Source organism: Mustela nigripes, chromosome 2 (assembly GCF_022355385.1).
Source record: "Mustela nigripes isolate SB6536 chromosome 2, MUSNIG.SB6536, whole genome shotgun sequence".
Taxonomy (NCBI): Eukaryota; Metazoa; Chordata; class Mammalia; order Carnivora; family Mustelidae; genus Mustela; species Mustela nigripes.
In genome coordinates this window covers 85,576,521-85,602,294 of record NC_081558.1, presented here as the reverse complement: position 1 = coordinate 85,602,294, position 25,774 = coordinate 85,576,521, and the positions used below count along the sequence as shown (strand labels likewise).

General features: G+C 39.7%; 1 protein-coding gene across 1 annotated transcript in view; it reads right to left on the bottom strand.

The window, feature by feature from the left end:
- The window catches only part of TBC1D5 (TBC1 domain family member 5), a 547,758-nt gene that overhangs the window by 44,110 nt on the left and 477,874 nt on the right, over positions 1-25,774 (bottom strand). Inside the window, exons 18-20 of the mRNA XM_059390875.1 lie at positions 25,733-25,774; positions 21,590-21,655; positions 13,594-13,757 (exon numbers count right to left, since the gene is read on the bottom strand). Coding sequence (XP_059246858.1) covers positions 13,594-13,757; positions 21,590-21,655; positions 25,733-25,774 — 272 coding nt within the window. The remainder of the gene's footprint in view (positions 1-13,593; positions 13,758-21,589; positions 21,656-25,732) is intronic.

Here is a 25,774-nt window from a genome sequence, read left to right as displayed (position 1 = left end):
GCACCCTTGTATCACCATTCTCTGGGCTGACTCCCATAATGTCCCATTAGGGAAAAGCAAAATATGGTACCCTATCGCAAATATAAGCGAAGAATCAAGTTTGGTTTAAGAAATACTTTGTTTCCATGTTGTCGCAAATCCATTCATCTGTTGATGGACATCTAGGTTCTTTCCATAGTTTGGCTATTGTGGACATTGCTGCTATGAACATTCGGGTGCACGTGCCCCTTTGGATCACTACGTTTGTATCTTTAGGGTAAATACCCAATAGTGCAATTGCTGGGTCATAGGGCAGTTCTATTTTCAACATTTTGAGGAACCTCCATGCTGTTTTCCAGAGTGGCTGCAACAGCTTGCATAGATGGGGGTGGGATTATGGACATTGGGGAGGGTATGTGCTTTGGTGAGTGCTGTGAAGTGTGTAAACCTGGTGATTCACAGACCTGTACCCCTGGGGATAAAAATATATGTTTATAAAAAATAAAAAATAAAAAATTAAAAAAAATACTTTGTTTCAATTGGCAAAAGGAAACCAAGCATTGGAATAGCTTTGATTAAAAAAACACTACCAATTCTAAGATGTTGGAAATTAAAAAAAAAAAAAGAGAGAGAGAGAGAGAAGGAAATAATTCTCTAAGTTAGGTAGCTTATTCACATGTCTATCACACAGTTAATTTACCACTTAAACTAATTTATAAAAACCTTATTTCTCACTACGTACTAACAATTGCTATTCATTTTTTCATGTGGTCGCTGAATGTCACTGGGAAATGACTCTGACCTAGGAAATGTCAGAGTAAAGCCTAATACATCTGAATTCCTGGAAAGCATGCAAATCCCCCCAAAACAATCATTCACAAACACTTACTGAGTGCCAGACACAAAATCTGTGATTCTAGAGACAAGAGTCTTATAACTGAATAAAGATAGTTCTCTGGCAGTCAAAGCAAAGGAAGTATTTGCAGATAACGTAGAACACCCCTCTCCCCCATCTGAAGATGCTGCTTCTGTAGGCTGGGGAGAGGCTCTGGAATCTGCAGTCTAAGGCAGTCCATAGCTACCTAATGGAAGTGCTTACAGCTTCTAGATGGAGGGAAGGAAGGCTCCATGGGACACAAGGTGCTTGGACTGAGACTGGAAAGAACTCAAGGAGTTCCATCAATAATTTTGGTCAGAAGAGACAGCAGAGCAGAACAAGGCAGAGGTATGAGACAGCATGGTTGGTGGGAGGGAACTGAAATAGTTGTGCATTCCTGAAGGGCTGAGAAGGAACTAGAGAAAGAACTGATGATCAGGTTGAACAAGCCCTGGAGATCATCAATGACCCTGTAGACTGCCTTAAAATCACAGGATTTATCCCAGGGAGTAAGAACCCCTATAGAATTCTGGTGGGGTCTGGCATCAGACACTTAGGAAGACATTCATGGGGAGCAAGCTAGTGTCATAAAATAGTTGAGATGTATGTAACCACTGATAAAATGGACTTTAAAATTTCTAATTAATGCAGTATTGTTAGTTTCTGAACTGAGAACAAAAAAATTAATAAAGTATCTTTCTCTATCCTCATTTCCCTAACCGTTGACATTCAGAAGACGCATGTCAAACCCAGAGTAGAATCAATTCTGTGATAATGCTTGTTTTGAAAATGTGAATGTGTCCCAATGAGATTGATGGATTAAGCAACAATGGAACATAATGTGAATTTCATGTTTGCTTATGCACAAATATTTCCACACGAAACACCAGATGAATGCTGGAAACCACATGCAGCTGAACCCAGACGTGCAGGAATACACAAAATGCATACGTACATACACCTCACAAATCTGCCAGTTACCTCAGTCACAGTGCCCATATCCATCAGACTCCACACAGCCCTCCATCCACTACCTCATGGTAATTCACAAGCTACAATCTTTCTGAGGTCCACTTCTCCAATCAAGCTTCAGGATTGTATTTAGTATAGTAATTATTTATTTTATAAATCATTTAACATGTGTAAAACCATGCTACCACTTTAACCCAGGTTCCTACCTCTTTTTACATATCACTGATGAAGTCTGAGTATTGTTCCCCAACCCCACTACCCCATGAGTCCAGTTTTGAATGCACGGTTTTGCACGGCATGGTAATTCTAGGGAACAAATAAACTGCCTATAACAGAAGTAACTGTTCTGAAGATGACTTCATGTGAAGATATATGTGTCATGACAATCAAATGGATATATTTTTCTACAACAGTTAACTGCAGAGAAGCTTTACCTGATAGATCATGGTAGCACTCAGTAGGGCTAAAGGAACTCTGACTCTTAAGGAGGAGTGTTGGTACTCCATGGTCATTCCTCCTGCCCTGTAAGGAGGAGTGTTGGTACTCCATGGTCATTCCTCCTGCCCTCTGCCCCAAGAGGACTCTCCTCTCAAGAAGAAGGTGACCCAGGAGCACCTTGGTGGCTCAGTCAGTTAAGCCTCTGCCTTTGGCTCAGGTCATGATCTCAGGGTCTTGGGATTGAGCTCTAAATCGGGCTCTCTGCTTGGCGGGGAGTCTGCTTTTCCCTCTCAAATAAATAAATAGGATCTTAAAAAAAAAAAAAAAAAAAGGAAGGTGACCCAGTGTAGAGTCCCAGGAAGACCTGGTTTGTCTTTCTCCTCTAGATACTGGGGACTAGATGTGGTACAAAAAACTGCGGCAGCTGTTCACTTCTAACCTAGGAAAGGGCCTGTTCTGAGTAGGGCAGGGCAGGGAGGTAGAAAATAACTTGGGTCCTTGAAGACACTAATGAGCTTCAAAATCTATGGTTCTAAACTTTTGAATGAGGTTGGAATAACCTGGAAAGCTTTTAACAGTTGTGAAGGCCCAAGCCCCACCCTAGAGATTCTGATTCAGTATTGCTGTTCCTGACATTTCTCTGGCGTTCTCTAGGTATTCTGATGTACACCTAGAAATGAGAAGTCCTTTGGACTTGTTTGAGCTAATAATTTTCCTTATTATTTCAATCTGTTTGAATCAGAATGTCTGTTTTATTCAGCTTGAAGCATCCTAGATAATAACAGTCTTTCTGGAATGAAATGCATGAAATGCAAGGTCCAGTATGTAAAGTCTTTAAATTTCATTAGATCACCTCAGGAATTTAAATCTCAGTTCCTAACAAAACAAAACAAAACAAAACAAAAAACAAAACAACAAACAAAAAAAGCCACTCATTTAAAAAAAAAAAAAAGGATCTTGTGTCTACCAAACTTTCAAACTAATTCTGAAGATAATCATCACAGATTACCAAAAAAGGAGTTTAGTCATAATTGAAACTGAGGGTTGGTGACTTTGACTATAGACATTGAGAAAAAAAAAATCAACACTCATTTATCCTGGGCAGTAAAACAGGTATTTATAGTTTTATTGCTGTCCAGGTGGGTGAGGTTAAACCTTGACTATTGTCTAGAGATGAATTTAGGATTTCTATAAATGTTATTAGCATTATCACATAGCACTACCTTGCTGGTTTCGTTCTTTTCTTTAATTTCATTTTTCAAAGTATTGTTGTTGGTATTCTATGGATGTATCTCTTTGCATCATTATAACTGAAGAGAGATGTGGACAGTATAAATATGCTTCAAATCCAAAAGACTGTCTAGAATCTAGACTGAGAATATTCTAAATTAAGCAACTTGGCAGCATTTCTCCCTACCTATTATAAATTAACTGTAGCATTATTTTGGGTATAAGGCCCTCTTCCCTTTCTGGGCTGTGAGGTGGTGGGTGTACATGTGTATGTGAGGCAGGTTAATGCTATAGTTTTCCAGTTCTTTACACTTTCTTGTTAATGGGCCTCTTGGTAGATCTGAGGGGACATATGAAAGAATTCAGGTAAATGTTGCAAACTTTCATGATCTTGCTTATAGTTCTGTCTTAACTTCGGAATGGTGTCCAAGAATTTAAAGGTGCTGACGATTAAGAAGTCCGAGTGACCACCTGAAAGTGATTAATTCCAGACGCCGGTCTGAAAGGTCCTTTCTGTTGCAGGGACAAGGTATGGCTGGAATGAGTTTATTTAATATGATCAGACAATCCTTAAGAGTTCGTCAAAGAGGCAAAATAAGAAAGCTAGGGAACTTTTAAAGCAGAACAATAAGAACACCAAAGGTGAAACAATAATTGGGAAATACTACCAAGAAAGCCAGGAATCAGAGTCTAGTCAGGGGTGTATGAAGAAACGGTGGGAGCGGGAGGGGGGAAGGGACCCCTTTCCTAACTGCTTTTCCAGGTGGAAAACAAAACATTTTTGTTTTCTTCTCTTGTTTTCAAATGTAACCTATAATGTTTTAGGGTAAAGCTAATCTGTCCATGTTTTATTAAAATCATCATACTTTGAGTTACTGCTGTCAAAGCTTCTATCTATTGACCTAAGTAACTTTGGAAAATGAATTTCTGACTGCAAATAAGGCTTTAGACAGAACTGTACTAAGTTGGTAACAATTCTGGGGGAAAGAAGGGAGGGCCCTGCCATCATCTTCAATAAAAAGGAAGTTTGGGGATTTGATTATATTCTGGTGATCTTTCAAGACATTTTAAATACTTCAGATAATGGTAATGTCAGGGCTTAGAACGGTCTTGCTTATTGTTTTTTCATATATTTTTTAAAAGTTGCCGGGCGCCTGGGTGGTTCAGTGGGTTGAGCCGCTGCCTTCGGCTCGGGTCATGATCTCAGGGGTCCTGGGATCGAGTCCCGCATCGGGTTCTCTGCTTGGCAGGGAGCCTGCTTCCCTCTCTCTCTCTCTGCCTGCCTCTCCATCTACTTGTGATTTCTCTCTGACAAATAAATAAAATCTTTAAAAAAAAAAAAAAAAAAGTTGCTCGTGACCAACTGTACTTCACAAGCAGAGAAACACTCCAGACCAAGGTTAAGCTTATGTGAGCCAAGTTTCCTGTCTAGTCAGATACAATTTACAATGAAGTTAATCACATATATTTATAATGACAGACATGCCTATTAAGAAGCTTAATTAAGCATGAATAGTGAACTCTCTGTGTAAATGATTATACTTAGTATTCTTATGGTCAAGAGAATTTTGTTTTTGTTCTTTTCTCATCTTATTAGTTGTTCATATCAATGCTAACATGTTTTTCTGGTACCACTTATCTTACCATTTTTTAAAATTTTATCATTATTGCCACAAAATAGAGAGGTCCAAAATTTTCCCAACAATTGCAGTTCCATCTTAGGACCTCTCCTCACCTAAACCATGCTTTTAATTTAATTAGGAAAAGTCACTTCCTTTGGGTGCAGGACTTGGGGAATGGATATTACCTGGGTATAGAGAAAAAATGCTCCCTTGTCTGGGCAAACATGGCCTCCAGACCTAGGCATGCTGCTCAGTGAACAGAGCGCACTCACTCGCCCCCTCAGCAGGGCTCTTGTGAGCAGTGCACAAACTGCACTACTGAACACTCTGTAACTCTGCCCCTTTCTCCCCATGCTGCAGGTATGTGGTACCTGGCATTTACCATCTGCACTACATCCTCATGGATGAATTCCAGACACATGGGCATCTTGGAGCTGAAAACCGGAGTGGAAATATCAGGGTTCTGGGAAAGAGAGAAAGCTGCAGCAAAGGTGCCCAAGCCATGACTGACCCAGCAGTTCTAGCACAAGGGGAAAATCCAAAGATGTTTCTTAGCCTTAAGGTTTCAAGGCAAGGGGAAAGCTGCCTGTCTGATACAGTTCTCCACCTTAGTTTGGTCGGCCTAGAATTCCTATGAAAGGAGTAAAGCCATTCCTCCTGGAATTAAAGCTCAGTCGATTAAACATAGAGCTTTCTGTAAAAGTTAACACAGAGGTTTCAAAGAACAAATGATGAGATGCTAGGGGCAGAAGATTTAAAAGCAGGAAGTTGTGATGTAGGAGAGGGTGGTTCTGCCATTGAGGGAGATGAAGGGGGACAACCTAGCCAACCCCACAGTTTGGCCTCTGGCCTTAGCTGACCAGCTGCCGAGACAATTCAAAACCCCCATCTCATTCCCTGCCATACGCATGTATACTTTAGGACCCAAATGACTGTCCCCAAGGCAATGTGGCATTGAAAGGCTACATAAATGTCAAATTTCAAGAAAGGTCATTGGAAGGAAGCAAATGCTAGTAATGACACATTTAATTAAGCATGATTCAGACTCACAGGAATTTCTGGCCAGGGATTCTAAATATTTGTTTCACTTGAGCTCTCCCCCAACTATTATTTATGTCTCCTAGGCAGTTTTCAGCATGGGTACAGGCTGGCAATGTCACATTTTATGGGGATGATGGAGATGAAGACAAATGATGGGGAAGAAGGCCCAGCATGAGGGGAATAGGTGTCTCATTTGTTCCTGAAGGGCACCAGCTCACTGTCCTAAAAAGGGTATTACAGTCAAGGTTCAGCACTCCACTTGCTATGGTTCTGCTTTCATGGGCTCCTTAGCTATTTTGGTTAAAAAGAAATTTACTGAAGCATAAAGATATTAAAAATTGGTTATAAAATTTGGTTACTAAGTTAAATTAAAACTGTCACTCTGTAAGCTGTTGACAGCGGAGAGCTCTTTATGATTCTCCTTTTGACGCTCACAGTTCTTCACAATGGAATTACATGTTTTGGGTAAGGCAAAAAGATGGAGATAGGAGGAAGGAACGCTCCTACAAAGACATATGGTCCACCTTCCCTGATCCTGAGCTGGTGCACGCGCAGAGATTGTGAACCAGGTTCATATAAGACCTAATGGGTAACCAAATGTCGTGCTTCAAATATCTGAGCTCATTTTGGCCTTCGATTTTAATTCATTAGAAGCTAGTAAAACTGCAGGTGTCTATTTTATACCTATTCATGTCAATAAACTGTATTAAATGGGAAGGTTGTTTTAAATGGGACTATATTTTAATCCAGCTAGCATTAGTGTTACTGATTAAACAGTGAGAGATTATAAATATATATTTACTAATTGGGAAAATTCTATAATTAGATATACTCTAGAGAGGCCAGTTTTCAATTCCACTCAGATGTCACAGGAAATACGTTATAATGAATACTTTCCACACAATACGTGTTCTTAGGAAGTATATATCACTGATGGAAGAGGAAATCAGATAACTAGGAAAATTCTGGCCGCCTGGGAATGCCACTGTTCAATTTCTCTCTTCCAACTACCAGTCTAACTCAATTCCCTAAAAATTCACCAATGAAACATCACTGACAACAGAACTGGCAAATGCTTTTCAAAGGCAAATGCTTCAGGGAAGGATTAGAGAAATCATTTTGGCAATTAATGCTTCAGGGATGATTCATCTAGCTGTCTAGGTATATCCTTCCACCACCTTTCTGCAAGGTCACAGACTTCTCTCTAAAGTTTCCTCTTATCAGAGATTAATTTTGGAATGGGCATGGGATTTCATTCTGGCCAACCAATGAGATGGGAGGGAGAAGGAAAGCCTGCTGGGGAGCTTCTGAATAAAGACTTTTCTAGAAGATGTGTGTGTATGGGCGGGAAGGGGTTGGGGGGATGCCAGGATATATACCTGCCTCTGTGGCAGCCCTCTAGAGAACATGATGGGTATGAGATGAGGACAAAGCCAAAACACTAAGGATGGCAGAATGAAAAGTTGGTGATGTCAGTGAACAGCTGAATCATCCAATTCTAGAGCAGGACCAGTCTTTCTCAGGACTCTTGTTATTTGAAACAACAAGCAACAAATTTCCTCATTTGAGATAATGATTTCTTTTATTTTTACCACAAGCAAATTGCTATAATCCCAACCACTTTACATTCTGCCAGAGGCTATGAGGGAGAAGAAAACACCCACAACAGACATTGTTGACTGCCTACTCAGTATCCACCACCACTATCTGTCTTAGGCAGTTGCTGGATTTTTCATAAGGGAAAACAATAGTTGTATTTAATGAAAAAAGAAATATGTTTGTGGTTCAAGTCTGATCTCTCACATGAAGCCTGTCTAGATAAAACAAAAAACAAAAAAAGAAAACCCACAATTGTCTACCTTCTGAATCCATGTTAATTATGATCTCTACTGCTTCGCTGGCATTAAGCCATATAAAGTCTCTCACACTGATGAGTTATATTATTATTTAGTTTAATTATTACGTAACTGTCGATGGGTTTCCCTCTCTGTCAATTTTACCATAAGCACCCTCACTGGGCCTACTTTCATTTATTTTTTTATCTAGGTATGTCTTAACTTTCAATTCCTAGAACATAACTAGAAGTAATTTGCTAATGTTCAGGTTTTCTATACTTCCAGAAGTAACTATGAGTCAGTTTTTAAATTGTTTTCATACATCTGACACTTTTTGTAATTTTGCTATCATAAAGAATGCATATTATAAAAATAATTATATTAGCATGACCATGGCATATGTTCAAACTACCCAAAGGCAATGATGGGTGCATGCAGGGGTCACAAAGACAGATGATGAGCGCCCTTAGTGCACTGGGACCCTGCAGGGGGTGCACAGTTCATTACACATCTTATTCCATGCAAGGATTTCTAGATCGGACAATTTCTGATTCCTATAGTTTAGAGAGGATTCTGAACCATGGATAACTTAAGATCTTTGGAGACTGGTATGTAATCATCACAAAGCATAGCAAAACGTCTTATAGTTCATCAGGAACTTTAAAAAAGTTTTACTTGGCTGGTGTGATTAAATATTAGAACTTACATACAAATCAATTTTAGAACTTTTCTTATGTTCAGTATTTTTCCTATTCTTGAATGCTAGCAAAGATATTCTTGGAAAATGATTTGGCAACAATTGTAGAACATGACTAAGAGTGCTAAAACAAGTAAAAAAATTACTTAACAGTCAGATGAATGACCAACTAAAATAGATTTCTAGAAAACTAAGTGTTGGATGTCATCTACATTATCATGAAAAATAAAGTATGGAAAATTAAAAGTATCAAAATTCTCAATTTTGTTTTCAAGATTAAAAAATGAGCTTGACGAAAACCAGGGTTTGAATTAGGTGGGCCCTAAAGGCTCTTTTGGGAAACAAACAGAAGGAAAACTGTCTTCATGGATAGATACTAACCCTCAAAAAAACACTACTACAGACAGTGAAGTAAAGGTCAATTTTTAAAACTTCCCACTAGTTTGCTCACATTTCAGAGAGGAAGTAGAGTGACATCTTTCATAAACATATGGCACAAAGCTTAATGTGTTACCTCTTTAAAGACTTAGCTGAGTTTTGTATTCTAATGTATGGCCAAAGCAGGGGCATTGATAGGAAGAAATGTGATATATCTTCATCTAAAGGAGGCAGTCTGCAGATTATAGAAAGGCTTTCTATGATACAGAAAAAGATGATATTGAGAGGAAACAAGTTTATGACCTAAGATATGATGCTTGTCTAAAATATGTCACACACAGTGATTTTGAAAATCATTTCTCAATGAGTAGAACCACAACTTGTAAGCAGACTTTGCCACACTTAGGTAGACAGCTGCTACCACATTGTTTTGTTTTAATGTCTATTTTCCACTGCTATTTTAACCTTTGCTAACTGACATTAACACCTTCTTGATCTTGGGCCACTTTAAAAGATCAATGGAATCTTGAAATCTGCAAGGTACATAGAATTTAAGACCCTGGGGATCCAAAACAAGAGGTATCTTTGCTTCAATTTCTGGTACTTGTTTATGTGAGAAACTGATGATCATGGTTAATGAAAAACAATCTTGAACTTTTTTTGAAGACATGGAATGTCCCTGTATCATAGCAAACTGGGCTGAAAATGAAAGCAAGAAAGGCCCAGGGATGATAGGGGCCCAGTCATGGGCTCCAGTGCGAGCTGGGTGGCAGTGGCAATGGTGGTATGTGGCTCCCATGGGAGAATGGTTCCCAGCTCAACATTTTCCAACTGTATACCATTAGGTTGTGCTAAGCAACAATCTCAGCATAATCAATACAGGCTATTTCTCACTCATACTTTGTGTCTTATCATGCATTGGCAGAGAGAAAGGGAGAGGTGAAGATGATCTCATAGTGGTAATACATACACATCACTTGCCCTTACAATCACTGGATAGAAATAGTCCAGTGGCTCTGACTGCTCATGGGAGATAAAGAGTGCAACTGTACCAAGTGCCTTAGGATGGGGGGATTACCTAGCAAAGAGCATGGATGATGTTATTTCATAAAATCATCAGATGACCTATTGAAAAACCAGGGACTTTCTCTTAAAAATTTCTGCCTACTTACTTCCCACAGTTAGAGAATATATTAAATTTTGAATAATAATTTTAATAACAATTTAATAATTTTAATTCCATTTCCTGGTATATAACAGGTCTACAGAGAGAGTTCGACTTAACTCTGTTTCTATTTTATTTCTATTTTTGCCTGACTTCTCAGTTTTAAGTTACAGTTATCACCATAAAGAAAAGTAATTAATTGGTGTAGACTAATCCATATGCCGCCAAAACATAATAAAATGCAAATGAAACAGGTCTCCATATGCCTTTTTTATTTGTTATTCCTTACTCTGGTTTTTCCTAGACATGTTCTTTGTATAGGCAGACATCTCTTCTAATTTATTACATTCTGTTTTTGTTGTGATTTTTAGTTATTATTTTTAATCTATGTTATATATATAACCCTCGAAGAGTCAAATGGTTCTATAAGGCCTGTTAAGAAAAACACTTCACACAGCCCCGCCCTCCACTTCCTGCTCTCCAGAAGGAACCACTTTCAGTTCTTTCACCCATTTTTTTTTCATCTCACTACCTCTAGCTTATAGTGCTCCCTCTTTACTTTTTCTAGAGACAACTACCCTTATTTTTCACTGTGGAAGATAAAGATTTAGGTTTATTGGCCACTACCATCTGCTTGCCCCTTTCCCAATGCAAACACACAGTTCCCACACCCAACCTTCTCCAAGTAATTTTATCATTATTTAAAAAAAAAAAAGAAAAAGATTTTATTTATTCATTTATTTGAGAGAGAGAGAGAATCTGAAACAGACTCTTTGCTGAGTGCTGAGCCTGGCAAGGGGCTCAATCCTATGACCAAGAGATAATGACCTGAACCGAAACCAAGACCTGGATGCTCAGCTACCTGAGTCATCCTCACCATGATGCCCCCCACCCCACCATAATTTTGATTAGATTAACAGTTAATAGGCTTTCATTATAACGTCTATGTAAATTCTAGTCAGGGCTCAATTATAAGGCTTATCATAATCTTTCTTCCTTTCTCTGACACTCTTTTTTCTTTGGAGTTATAAACTGTCCTGTGTTTCAGTGGCGTGGTTTCTATAAAGTTATCATTAATTCAAACCCAAACTCACCCTTAGTTTAAATCTCTTAACTTGTTCAAATACATTACTTGTTCTCCAAATAGCATCTTTTTGGAGAAAACTTTCTAGAACCTTCTGCCTTGCTCCAACTTGGGCTGGCCTGCTGCTCTCTAGACCTGCTAAACAGCTGTGCTCTATTTAGTTTTGGAATCTCCCCATATTATCATTCTGAGGAATCTTTTTGTCTTGCTCTGTATACTCTATTTCCTTGTTCTCAGGTATTGCCCTTCCTTAGTGTATGTCCTTATTTTCGTAGACCACATCTTCCAGTGGATTCTGAGAATGGGAGCATGGGAAAAACATTTTTGAATCCTGATTATCTGAAACTGGCTTAATTCTAATCTCACACTTAATTATTTGACCAGTTAGTGAATCAAAGACATAAGTAATTTTCTCTTAGAACTTTAGAGGTGCCTGGGTGGCTCAGTGGATTAAGCCTCTGCCTTCGGCTCAGGTCATGATTTCAGGGTCATGGGACTGAGTCCCGCATCAAGCTCTCTGCTCAGCGGGGAGTCTGCTTCCCCCCTCTCTCTCTGCCTATTTGTGGTTTCTCTCTCTCTGTCAAATAAGTAAAATCTTAAAAAAAAAAAAAAAAAAAGAACTTTAGAGGTATTCCTCACTTCCTTGCTTCTGGTGTTCCTATGGGCGATTTTTAGCTATTTTAATTCCTGATCCTTTGATGAAAATCTTTCTTTTCCCTCAACTCTACAAATTTGGAGGATATTTCTTTGTTCTCAGAGTTCCTACCTTTCACAGTGATGTATCTGAGTGTGGGTTTATTTCTACTTGTGTGGGACTTTCTAGGACTTTTTCAATCTGAAAACAAAGGACTTTCATTAGTGGAGCATTTAATTAATTGTATTTTTGATTATGTCCTTTCTTTCATTTTCTCTGTTCTCTCTTTCTGGAACATCTACTTTTCAGATTTTGAGCGTCTTAGGATGGTTCTCTAATTTTTTTCTATTTGTCTCCATTACTTTCCATTTCTGTCTTATATTTTGTTTTCTTGGGGGCAGTTCCTCAATTTTATCAATTCCAACTCTTCTACTAAGCTTTACACTTCAGATATCATATTTTAATTTCTAATAGCTTTTGTTCTTGTTCTCTGAATAAATGTTTTCTCCCCCACCTCCCCAAACCTTTCTTCCCTTATATAAACTGTTTTCTCCCAGTTAGATTTTTCTATTTGCTTTTGGCGGGCTTTAACTAACAGATACTCTCTTCAAGTATCTGGTGATCCCTGGCTGTCTTACTCATGTAAAGCAGCGTGAACTGAAAGCTAAGAGAAAGTTCCGTGTGTGGACAGAGCTGTGCAGGGTGGGTTTACTCTAACGTGAACTGGTTTACTCTAACGTTCCCTGGAGAACACCTAATGTCAGTCCATTTTGTGTTTTTAAATATTTCTAACTTTTATCTAGAAAAAACTTTTCTCATTTCTTCCCTGAAGGGACAGATGTAATGGTATGCAGGGAAGCAAGTGGGGTTAAGCCTGGGGATCTCAGATTCAGTATTTAAATGTATTCAAATGTATTCATCATTCCTCTTCCGGTAGAGCATACTCAAATGTGCCTGACCTCGCTCAGTCCAAGACATTCTGTTTTACACTTTCCAGAGGAGTAAACCTCCAGTCTTCTACCAGAGTGGGAAATGGAATCCTCTTGCTTCTTTTTTTCTTTTGTTTTAATTTTGGTACGATTAGCACACAGTGTTGTGTTAAGTTTCAGGTGTGATACCGTGATTCAGCACTTCCATTCATCACTCCAAGCTCCTCACAAGTGCCCTCCTTATGGAGGACCTTAGAGAGCAGCTATCAGTTTACCACCATTTAAAAGTAATTTGCATAAAACTTTTAAAAACAAATGGTAAAGAAATTACTTTTCAATAAATAAAATAAAATGAAAAAACACTGTGGTTTGTTTTATACAGGTCTTAATCTATTATTTGGTATAATGTTACTTGCTACAATTTAGAAAAAAACACAGGCTTTGACAAAAAAGCATTTACAGAGGAAGAAAGGATGGAGATCTGGAATTCAACTCATTTTAAACCAATGCTCCTTTTTTCTCCCAGTGCAATGCAGACTGGCCTTAAACTATTATTAACTTATAATAATAAAAGTAAAATATTTTGATGAAATTGTTTTAATTTGTCGACATGTTAAAACCTTTATAAAACTTAGTACTAAAGAGGTTTTAACAAATGCAGTACTCTAGAGGAAGATGAAGGATAAAAGAAAAAGTGTCCTTAAATACTTACAGATTCTTTTCTGCCCATAGTTTTGCTGTGTGAGCGGGAACGTGAGATGTTGCTAAAAAAGGAATCCTTTTTAGTAGCAGATAAAGGTGGGGAGCCAGTGAATTCTCTTCCTCCAGGCAAACTTTCCGTGCTTGGGGATGAACTGATGGTTTTAGAACTTTGTCCTGTAGGAAAAATTAAGAGGCAATAATGAAACACTAGACTTTTTCACTAAGTTACATTAGTCACTGTCTTTAATAAAGGATCAATTACTATACTTCTTTGTTCACACTGTCAACATAAGGACACTGTGGAGTTATTAAAATGCATGCATTTTTATGTATCAGAAGAGCTGCCAGTTTTTTAAAACATGAAGTGCCGGTATACTTTTCCACATGTAATTTAGGCTACGATAGTCACATACAGAAAATGGAAAAGTTCTAATTTTTAGACATCACAGGTTAGAGAGATGGATTTCCCCTCACTAAAGGAATCATCCTTAGGGACAGAAACCAGAAATTATTATACTATACTTTATACCATTAATATTAAAAAATCTAAATCCTTCAGCAGTTTTTTGAAAGAGCGTCTTTCCTTTTCACTAACTGTGCAACAGATACATGGCTCCCCTCCAGCTATGGGAGAAGTATCTGAAAAATGGGACAAGGTGCTGGCTCAAGGGCCTCTCTCTAGGCTGATTCTCACATCAGAGTGGGTGCATCTGTGACCCCGTCATCTGTTAGTTTGCTTAGCAAATGACCTTTTCAGAGATAACACTAAGTTCAGCTCCTATCAGAATCTATCTCTGAATTATCAAGTCCCAAATTAGTGGTAGTATTGGAAAGGTTTTGATTGGCCTACGTCTCACAGAAAACCCCTGCTCCAAATACATTTTCCCCCCTCAATTACAGAACTAGTTTACTAACATTTTTGTTCTCTTTGGGAACCCCAAACATTGAGGCCTTAAGAAAATGGAGTCACCAGAACATGTCCCCCAAGGAAATGAGGGGGTCTTCCATCTGGACATCTGAAGGAAAAGCCTAGGCACCAGGAGGAGTCTTGCCTTGAGACAGAAGAAAGGACTATCAGACTTTCCTGCCCTTTCCATGCCTTGTACACACAGAAGGCGACAACACTGGTATGGCACACTGGGCAAATGGATGAGACAGTCCATGGCCCAGGCCTCCCCTGGACAGCTCCCGAGGTGAGCAGTCAGTATTCTTAAGAAGCTTGTAGCCTGGAAGCTGTGCAGCGGTTCTGAAGCTCTCTATAAACCTTTTAAAGTTTTTAACCAATAGCAATAGCATTAATCATTTCTTTATTGCATTAAAATGGAAAGCCTATTGTCAGACGCATGTTCTTCAATATATTGCTGTGGTGTCCTGCCCAAGTTCCCTGCTCAGGGCCAAGGCATTTCTTCTCCCAGCCGCTGGGAGTGTTGACTGATGATGGTTCTTAGGAATTTCTCTTTGGAAACAGCCCTTAGCTGAAGAGAGTTGCTCTCTCTAAGGTCTTGTCCCTTCCCAAGGGGATTAGCTCCAATCTAGTGACAGGCTGGGGGAGGAGGATAAAGGCTGGCCTTCTTGCCTCAAGAGGAGTGGCTCCAAAGTGCCAGCCCAGCCCCAGAAGTTCCAGCTTTGCAAAGCAGCTCAACTCCTCCCTCAGCTCCACGCTGCTCCTTTCACTCCCCAGATGCTGACCTGGACGGCACACACCGCCCCCTCCCCCAAAGCTTCCTGCCCATAAATCTTTGTCTTACAGTTTATTTCTCAGAAATCCTGACTCATGACAATTATTGAGAATTATTTTAGGTTGCAGGCATTTTTAAATATACTAAATAAAGACCCAATTCTTAGGCCACCACTGGCACGCACATATTCTGTCACTCATAACCAAACACCAGGGGACAAGCCCCATGCAGATGGAGCTTATGAAATGCCTACAGAAACTCTGCTGAGCACTAAGAATGAGGGATGACTGCAACAGGCGCTCTTAAGGGCTCCTAAAAATAGCAGTGCAAGGAAAATACAGACTGGTATGCACACTAAGGAGCCTGCAATCCCAGGTGATAAAAGCAAACAGGGTGTAAACAACAGGACTCTGGAAGCACAGAAGAGGGAGCCTCTGGCTGGTCTCAGGCAACAAGAGGTATGCATGCCATCTTAAAGCCTGAAGAGCAGGTGGTGGTGGTAGGAGTGGGGGTGGAGGCAGTGGCTCAGGAATGGTCATTTTTGGCAGAGAACACAGTATTTATCAAGACAACTGGTAAATGCTACTGGGAGCATCTAGCTCTGGCAGAACCTGACCAAACCCGCTGGAGCTTCCTGCCATCCATATATAATTGAAAATGACACCAATACTAGTGTCCCACAGAGTGCTTCCTTTTTTTTTTTTTTTTAAGATTTTATTTATTTATTTGACAGACAGAGATCAAAAGTAGGCAGAGAGGCAGGCAGAGAGAGAGGAGGAAGCAGGCTCCCCGATGAGCAGAGAGCCCGATGCGGGGCTTGATCCCAAGACCCTGAGATCATGACCTGAGCAGAAGGCAGAGGCTTTAACCCACTGAGCCACTCAGGAGCCCCGAGTGCTTCTTTTTCATTTGATAATTATTTCATTGGTTTTCTGGGGGCAAGAAGAATCAAATAAATCCTTTCTAGAAGTTGCTGGTACCCTATATGTGAGTTTATTTTCCCTCTTGGTCATCCAGCCCTAGAGAGAGAAGGGCGAGAGGGAAGAGGAGGCTCTAAAGAGAGCCAGGGAGCTCAATGACTGCACTTTGTTCTCAGGCTTGTCAGCAGATGACGGGAGTCACTACAGATTTGAAGGAGGAAAGCAGCACAAGAATTACAGGAGCTTGGTTGAGTAAGGCAATCTCCTGTACCTGCCCACACAAGAGATTTTAAGGGCTGAACCTAAGGCTGTTTACAAGGCAGAATTCCTCAAACTGGTACTTGCTGGGTCTGATACAGCTAAGCTTGAGTCTAAGCCCAGTGGCTACCTAATTGTGGGGCCCTGAACAATTCACTGAGCCTTCATCAGCTACGGTTCTCATCTGTAAGTGAGACGTCTATTTCTTACATGCCTTGTACCCCGAGTGGGTAATGGGCATGAAAAGCTCAGTGTGGCTGAGCACTTCAGAGAATGAGGCACACATAAACCGTGACTAGCACAGCGGTGACTCCCAAATCTAGAGCAGGGAGTCTAACATGCGGTACTGCGGGTGGCAGATTTGCTAGTCCTCCTCCCTCTTAGGACCATTCTTATGTTGGCTGCTCCTCCCACAGACTTCAGTGAACCAGCTCTAAGCACAGGATGACCACACAGGCCACACACACAAGACTGTCTAGCGGGACGGCGGGCGTCCAGGACCTGCTCTAGGGTTCCGCCTGTGAAGATGCGTGTCCTGGCGTGAGCTGCCCCTGCAGGGAAGTGGGAGCTTTTTCTGAAGTGCACAGAGGTGCCTTTTGGACTCAATATGGATGTGTCTAGGTATATTAAATCTTGCGTCTTCTTTTCCTCTCTGAAACATCCGATGAAAGTTTTGTGTCCTAAGCGCTATGTGTCAGTGGAGGTCCTTGTCAAGAGCCCAACCTGACTGAATGAGCGTCCCAGACCTCATGAAGAGCCCTCACTACAGAACGGCTGGGAGGGATGAAAGGGGGAAATGGAGAAAATATGTCTTGAGCACCATCATGTTTTTGTGATTCTGCTCTCATGAAACTCCAGGGGAAGTAAGTGCTGGCACTGGGAGGGGAGGTGGAATTCCTACATGGACAGGCAGAACCCCTGAAAACTGGAGACCAGCCGGAGGAACTGGACATGGGACACCCAAAGGCAAAATGTTCACATGGCTAGGAAGCCTGGGGGTCTTTGGTGGGAGTGCATAGCTCGGAAGAGCCAAAAGGGAAAGGCCTGGGAAGCCCAGTGCTGTGGCCATGGAAAGGGGATCACCTTGACTTTACTTAAGTGACCCAGGAGGGAATGAGATATGTCTGGCTCCTATCTGGTGACATTTTGTTACCTCACAGACTTGAATGACAGACAGCAAGACGACTGATGTTTACACATTAAAAACACACATTGTAGTGTCACAAGACAGTGAGCGGAAGCAGGTTGCACCTGGAGCCCCTGGAGCAGACCTGCTCTAGTCTGACCACAGTCTAGTCTAAGCACTGCTGGATGTGCCCACATGCAAACATGTGGTTATAGGATATCAGGAGTAACGATTAAGAAAAGGAAAGACAGAGGTGTTGAGCTGACTGTTTCATTATTTGATTCTGAAAACCAGAAGTAGTTGGAAAACAACAACAACAACGAACACCTACTAGTGCCACCCTTATCACCACCACCCAAGCAGACAGCACTTTTGAGTCCTTATGGGGGACAGGGGCTGTGGAAACTTCTAATGATTTGCCCTGAACCAGCTGCTCTTTTTTTTTTTCTTCCCAGATAAGAGGGTGCATAACCTCCCTAAGTCATCCAGCAAGGCAGTGACAGAGGCAGAATTCAAACCCAGACCCAACTCCAGAGCCCATGGTGGGGAAAGTTGCACCCCTTCCTCCCCTGGTAAGGGCTATACCAGGTGGGCTGTGGCACATGTAATCTCAAGTTGAAGAAAAATGGAATGAGGTCTTTGAAAGTAAAGGGCAAATTCTGCTTTTGTTCTCAGTCCAAAAACTCATTTATTCAATGTCTTCTGGAATTAATTTTTCCACAAAAATGCATTTTCTAACTAACTGATGCTTCCCCCAATTTTTCACCTATCATATGTTTCTCTGACTTCTTAAAGTGATTATCCAGAACACAATGAAACTGTCCTGCTTCATGATGATCATATCTCATCCATATCTCATCAAGAAGCAGAGTGGCCAACATAGGGTCATTCACGAGAACAGCTTTTGGTTTCTCAGTCTTTCTTCTCACCCCTTTTATCATTACTGTGTTCTACTCTAGTTAATTTGGCCTCTCTTTTCATTGTTGTACCAGCCTGTTGCTTGTCATCTGCACTGGGGCATTTCTGTCAAAGCTTTGTTCTTAAAGGTCCAGAGGGGAGTCATCTCCAGACATGTGAGCTGTTACTGTGCTAATGTGACTTACACATCACTCCTTCATTTAAAATCTATTTTTTTTTCCTAGAAGGAATTACAAAAAACTTAAAAATGGTTACTTTTAGGGAAATGGGCTGGCAGAAACAAGTCCATTGGGATGGAGTAAGCAGAGGATTTTTTTCTATATAATGGCTTTAATTAATAGGGATGGCCTAAGGTTCTATGTTTTAGTTTTGCCTTAAGAATGTTATCAGTGGGGGCACCTGGGTGGCTCAGTCAGTTAAGCGTCCAACTCTTGATTTCAGCCCAGGTCATGATTCCAGATTGTGAGACGGAGCCTTGTGTCAGGCTCCATGCTGGGTGTGGAGTCTGTTTAAGATTCTTTCTCTCTCCCTACCTGTCTACCCCTCCTCCGCTTAAAAAAATCAATGATGGTTATCTGAACAGGGAGATTTTTGATCTTCTTCTCCCTTTTTAATTTTTAAAACAACCTGACAAATGCTATACAATGATATTTATGTGTGCATATCTGTATGCATATTCATATCCACAACATAATATGTACACACAAGTGTAAATATTAAAAATGCTTATGGCAATAACTTAAGAAATCTAAATTTCTTTCCTAATGGGCCATTAGTTGATAATACTTGTATACTTCTGTTGCTGGAAATTCTAAATTCTTTTTGGAAGTAATGTCTGTGTGTGTCTGTGTGTGTATGTGTACCCATATTTTAAAGCTTTGAGGTTCCTAAATATCTCTTGAAAAAAGTTTCTGGGGTAGCCAGGCAATTTCCAAAAATAATTTTCAGTAAGCTCTTTGAGTTAAGTTTTGACAAATTCTCCCATGGTACAACCTGCACTGAGAGATGTAAAATGGAACTTTCCAATAATTTTGCAAACACTATTTATTGACTTAAATTATGGGAATTCATTTTATAGTCAGTGTTTTTCTTCAAAAACATAAGAAAGCCCACGCAATCATGGTTTAAAGGCAAAGATACAAATATAAAATCTCATGAAACATACAATCAAAGAATCACTGGAAGTGTTAATATTTACTTCATTTCTTGAATATACTCCATTACTTTGAAAACAGATACTTGGGAAAGTCTAAATGGTCATTTTATTTCCCTTGTAGATGTATCTACTCTTAAAATACATAGGAGACTATAACAGGCATGGTATCTCTGACAAAGCTCTCCAACTTCTCCTATTACCAATCCTATTAAGCCTAGATTGTTAGAAAGTTTTTTGTTGCTACCACTATTTTGGTTGGCTTCTACTTCCCCTTGCTTTTTGACACTCTGCAGGAAGTGTGTTGAGGAACACACAAGGTGACTTCTCCAAATCAGGGCTGGCATTGTCTCATTTTCTTACCATTGTCACAATCATCATCACAGACTGAAAGCTTTTTCTTTGGGCTTCATGTCTCACAAAGCAGCTGGGGCCTCCCCTACCAGGCTGACACAGCCTCTGTCAAAGCACGGCAGGCAGGAGGAATTCTGAACTGGGTATCCAGAAAAAGAGCTGGTTCCTAACTGCGGCCGCTTGCCTGCATCATCTAAAGCACGGGCTGATGCCCAAGCAACCCGGTAAAGCCGCAGGGAAAGCCAAGAGACAGTGAGAACAGAGCTTGGCACATAGTAAGCACTGCACAAATACTTGCTGAATAAATGAGTAAGATGATTCTAACTCTATGACACAAATGATCTGAGCAAAATGATATAACCCCCCTCTTTAGGATGCTATTCAAAAAGCAAACTGTTGCTGTGGCTCTGGTCTGTAGGGAAAAATGGACGGAGCAATAGCATAGAAACAAAAGTCAGACAACCTTTAACTCTCTTTCCATAGGTATAAACTGAGATTCCACAGCAAAAGATCTACTTTTCAGTAAACTAACTTTAAAAAGTTAGCAAACTAACTTTGGAATATCAAAACACTTGTTTAAAAGTTGCCAGCTGGTGGGGGGTGCTCAGATTTATTTATTTTTTTTTTTAGATTTTTTAATTTGTTTGAGCAGGGGGAAGGGCAGGGGGAGTGGGAGAAGCAGACTCCTTGCTGAGCAGGGAGCCTGAAGTAGGGCTTGATCCTGGGGCCAGGAGCCCCCATGATCATGACCTGAGCCAAAGGCAGATGCTTAACTGACTGAGCCACCTACGCACCCCTGAATGGGAGATTCTTAAAGTTAGTCTAGGCTTTACCTTAATACAGAAATCATTTTTATGGCATATTTTAGCTAAAAGATGATTTAATAAAAAGATCAATGCAATAATTTCAATATTTACACATTTAAATATTCCATTGGAGGAGCTAAATATAAATTACTATTATGTTGTATTCCTGAAAAAAAAAAACTTTTTTTCTAGATTTTGAACAAAGGGTTATGGTATTTAAATGTGCTCTTTTTATTTTAAATCATTGCCAGTTACTACACAGAGATTTGTCATACTGGACTTTGATTCTGTTAATAAGATTTATGATACAAAGCCTGTACTTAAACAATTATTTCAAAGTCAGTTATAATTCTTTCAGGTAAAACACAGTACTTCTGGCTAATACATGTAAAAATATGCATCCAACAGCATATAAGTCATTTACTCTCAGAAATGATCCGTTAAAATGCTTGCACAAGGCACCTATGCAACAAAAAGAACACCTTAGTGTGACCTTCCAAATCAAGCATAGTGTTAAAATAACCACAAAATATAGAGTGACCATATTTTGCAAGAAAAGAGGCCAGTGCAAACATCATAGAAAACCCACACACAGCCAGATTTGGCATCACTAAGGTATGACATGAGAGGGGACTTTTGTTCTGAACAGCAGTGCCACTCAGTGGCTGAACAATGGTAGTGAACTGATCAACAGTATGAATGGAGGGTGGGCAAAAAGAAAAATGGAATTTTGGAGTAGGCAATGATAAGACTGCAGGCAAAGAGATTACTACGTTGCCATGGTAACTGTACCTTGGAGGTCAGTTAGAGTCTGGACAGGAACAGAAACCTGAGCATCGCTTCCTGTAACTACATCGCCTGGATTTCATAAGAAAAAATAATTAGATTTCATAAAAAGGAAAAAAAATCAACTTTACTTTTTTTCATAATACTTTTATATCAATCTAATTACTAAAAGTACAGTAAAACAAAATACAATTTCAGAAAAATTAATATAAAGTATTTTTAAAGGCAATAATTTTTAAAAAGTATTCCCTAAAAAGCTTCTGTGCATGTTTTTGTACAAGAAAAACAACAACAACAACAACAAATTGCCCCTAGTCTAAAGCAGAGGAAAACTTGAATGATCAAAAGATTTTGCTGAAATTTCACTAAGCTAGAAATAGTAGTGTGATATAATACTTTCTTAATTAAAAAAATTCTTAATCCAAAAGTAAGTTATATGCATTTACTAAGAAGTAGGCATTCTTTTGAAGCGGATTTCCTCCTGTAACAGAAATTATTTTTAACTAAACTTGAATCCAATTTCTTCAGTGATATGATAAATACCTAAACAAGCTCTAATTTCATAGTAAGTATTGAAAAGATTTCATAAGTTACCACATGTACTTAAAATGTCAACATGTAAAAATAAATCTGTGAACTGCAGAGCCTTTAAACTTGATATACTTATTATAGGCAAGATTTCATTCACAAATTGGACCTATGGGAAATGCTCAAAATAAAGAAGTGTTTGACTTCAAAGGAAATGGGGAGAAAGTACAGGAAAGAAAGGAAAACGAGCACAAGGGGTACTTCTGTGAAGAACTTGAGGTATACTCCCATTGAGAAGGAAGACTTTGTGGTTCTCTGACATCCTTCCTGGATGACCAAGTTCAACACTAGGCACAGTCACTGTCAACAGAATCAGCCTCTCGGCCTCTGAAGGCCTAAGCTATATTGAAGTTAATGAACTAAAAACCAAGCCTTCTTAAAAGATACCATATTTTCCATGTTTGATAATGTAGGACTAACAGACTTTCTTACCCTGTAGCTTTTATACAACAGTAAAAAAATCAATTTTTGAATTATGTAACATACCCTCAGTGCCTTGACTACTTGCTACAATTGTAACTGACAGCACAGACAGCTCATCTGGAAATTACTGGGTTGTAATCATATCGTCCCCATCAATTAACAGTACATACATTTTGAGATATATATCTATCTTTATCTCTTGTAACTGAAATAAAATCTATAAATAGGTACACACTCGAAACAGCAATAAACAGCTTTTAGCAGAATTTATCAGGTCCTGAATTTTCATAATATAGTTAACTCTCTGTTCACTGATAAATGGAGGGTCTATTTTCTATCTATTTGAAGGAGATTTTCAATTCTATGCTTGCTACTCATTTTTCTCTGCTGCTTTTGGATCACCTATTAGTGTGTATTTAGAGGCTGAAAACTCATTTTAATATTAAGTACCACCAGAAAGTTATGGAGGAACATTTGTGCTCCCTCTTCTTTCTTTCACGACCCTGCTCCCAATGCATATTCAAAGTAGTTTACATTTCCAGCAAAATATACGTGAATTTTGGGTTTTCTATACAACCGTTCCCCTACATTAGCACAAATCATCAAGAGCTAACTAACCTATGAAGACTGTAAGCATTTTCATTTTTAGAAACAACCATTTTTCAAAGCAAATTTCAAATTCTCCAGCAGAGTACACTAAAAGGGCTAATTCGTTCTCCCTCCTCAAAGGCACCAAGTAGATGACCGTTCTGAGATAGTTTGAAGCCGTATTCCAACACAAGCCTCCTGGTGTAGACTGTGCTCACCATCTCTGGGATCAGGGGACACACTTGCAGACTTGTCACTGTCACAGCACAGCAGGATACTTGTGAGAAACACCAGTGTAAAGAACCAATGCTGGAGAAGTACTTTACACCAGTGTAAAGAACCAATGCTGGAGAGTTAACAAATACATCTTGATAGCTGTTTGGAGCTGGAAGGCTCCCCCGGGGAGCAATCCAAACCTCTCACTTCAGGGTGAGGAAGCAAGTCGTCAGAAGGCTTTAGGACTTTGCTTACAGTTCATTTCACGGGTGAGTCAATGAGACCTCCAGTGGCTTCTACGGGCATCAACTGCTCTCTCTGTCTTTTACTGTTTCATTCACACCTTTATGCAGGGAGGGGCAGTAGCAGGAATATTTACCTTTGAGATGAAAGTAGACAAGCTTTTCATGATTGACATGAGAAGAAAGAGAAATAAAAAAAAGAGCTGCCAAACAAGGAGACTCTCTCTCAGCACAGGGATCAGTTACAAAATGCCCTAGTGATACTCATGTTCCAATACTTTGCTTAAGTGCACTGCTGTCTCCTTACAACTGGGGACTTCGTTTTCATCAATTGTTCCATCCTCATGCACTTCCTTTCTCACTTACTGTGATATTAATACTTGACATTTCCTTAGAGATACAACTTTATACTTCTACAGTCATTTGGCTTGGTTCCTCAGAAAATTTAAGCTATAGCATTAAGAGATTCTCTGACTCATTTGCCTGCCATCAGTTAGAATTACTACTGACTATGGCTTGTTATCAAAGCAATACTGAAATCATATTTGGTTAGAACAATAAAACAGTACAATTAAGAAATATATAAAATAACATTCATTTCCATTCTGAAAGTGGGCATGTATGTCTCCTGGCATTAAAATACATTTACAATGTGTTAATGATCTGAAGTCCTCTTTTCTTTAAATCATGTGTGATAACTCTACATTAAGAAGAAAAGAATGTAGTTTTAAACGAGATAATCTTATGCAAGGCAACCAGAATATTCTAATAGAAACCAACTATATAAAGTCTAATACTTCATCTAGGCAATGATAGATAACACCAGGTAATGGGAGAATAAACATATACTCATTATTGAGTAATACTCATTATTTTGTGCCATTGGGAAATAAAATCCATTTAAGTTTACCAGTGGCAATGTCAACAATTTAAGATTTTTAATAATTTTGGATGAATCTTCTTAAGCAGAGTATATGGAATGTGGCTTAAGGTCTTCATACTGATCCAAGGGTACACGATTGTTCTCAAAACCAGCTCCTGAACATGGCTCCTGAACAAGGGAACCCTTTAAGATGTGACTGAGGCATGGCTCAGGATATTCGTCCTGACACTAAATGGCCACAGACTCTGTCCTTTGTGAGGTCTCAGGGCTGAATTTTGTAGATTTTCTGCCATCATGTTACTATTTCCTGCTTCTAATATAGCATAGATAGCAGAGTCCCACCACTAAAAATAAATGCAGCTGTTTCTAATCTGCTATGAATAGGGCTACTTAATACAGAGCTCTCTGTAAATTGTGGAAAATAAGAGGACACAGGTTCTCAGTAAGAACCTGAAGGGCTGTCTTATAAGTAAAGTTCACGCAGGAGATGATGCACAGAAAAGCCATGACACAGAAAATGCGCTTGCATGAGGCCGTGGCCACTCTCCGCCACGCCAGCAGTGCCCCCGCTCATTGGAGGGCAGCTAGGGACTGCATGGTCTCCCGAGTTTCTTCTGCTCTGACATTCGATGGCCCTAAGTCCTGGTGTGCGGACTCACTCACTGGCTGCTCGCGGTTCTGTTTAGCTTTGCTCTCCCTGTTAAGAGTCTGGCTGGTCTTCCTCAGGGGTAAAGCAGCTCGATGTCTGGCTGCCTGCCCCGCGCTTCTGCCAGTACCAACCACATGGAGGAATGTTACTGAGTGTTGGAACTTCCCGTTTCCCATTCTCTCCTCCAGCCAGGAGCACCAGGACACAATGTTAGCAGAATCAGAGTGGACCACTTTCAAGTTCTGCGTGGTGACAGTTCATGCCACATCTCTGGGACTGCGGGCATCCATGGGACTCAGGAGTATACAGTATAGTCCTAAGCATATGAGGACATGCATGTGAAAGAAATACCTTAACAAACCACCTCATAACGTGCTCCTATTAAGAACAATATGGTATCTGATACTGCAACTTAAAAAGGATCTAATACAATTGATTGTTTATAATTAAATATTGTATTAATTTCTATTTCTAGGAAGGTGGTTTCTCATAGGCAGGTGAGGAAATCCCAGGCTACATTGCAAGTGTTTTCTTCAGATTTATTGGTATTTTTTCCTTACCTTTGTTCAATTGCACGGGCATGCTTTCCGATTTCATCAGTC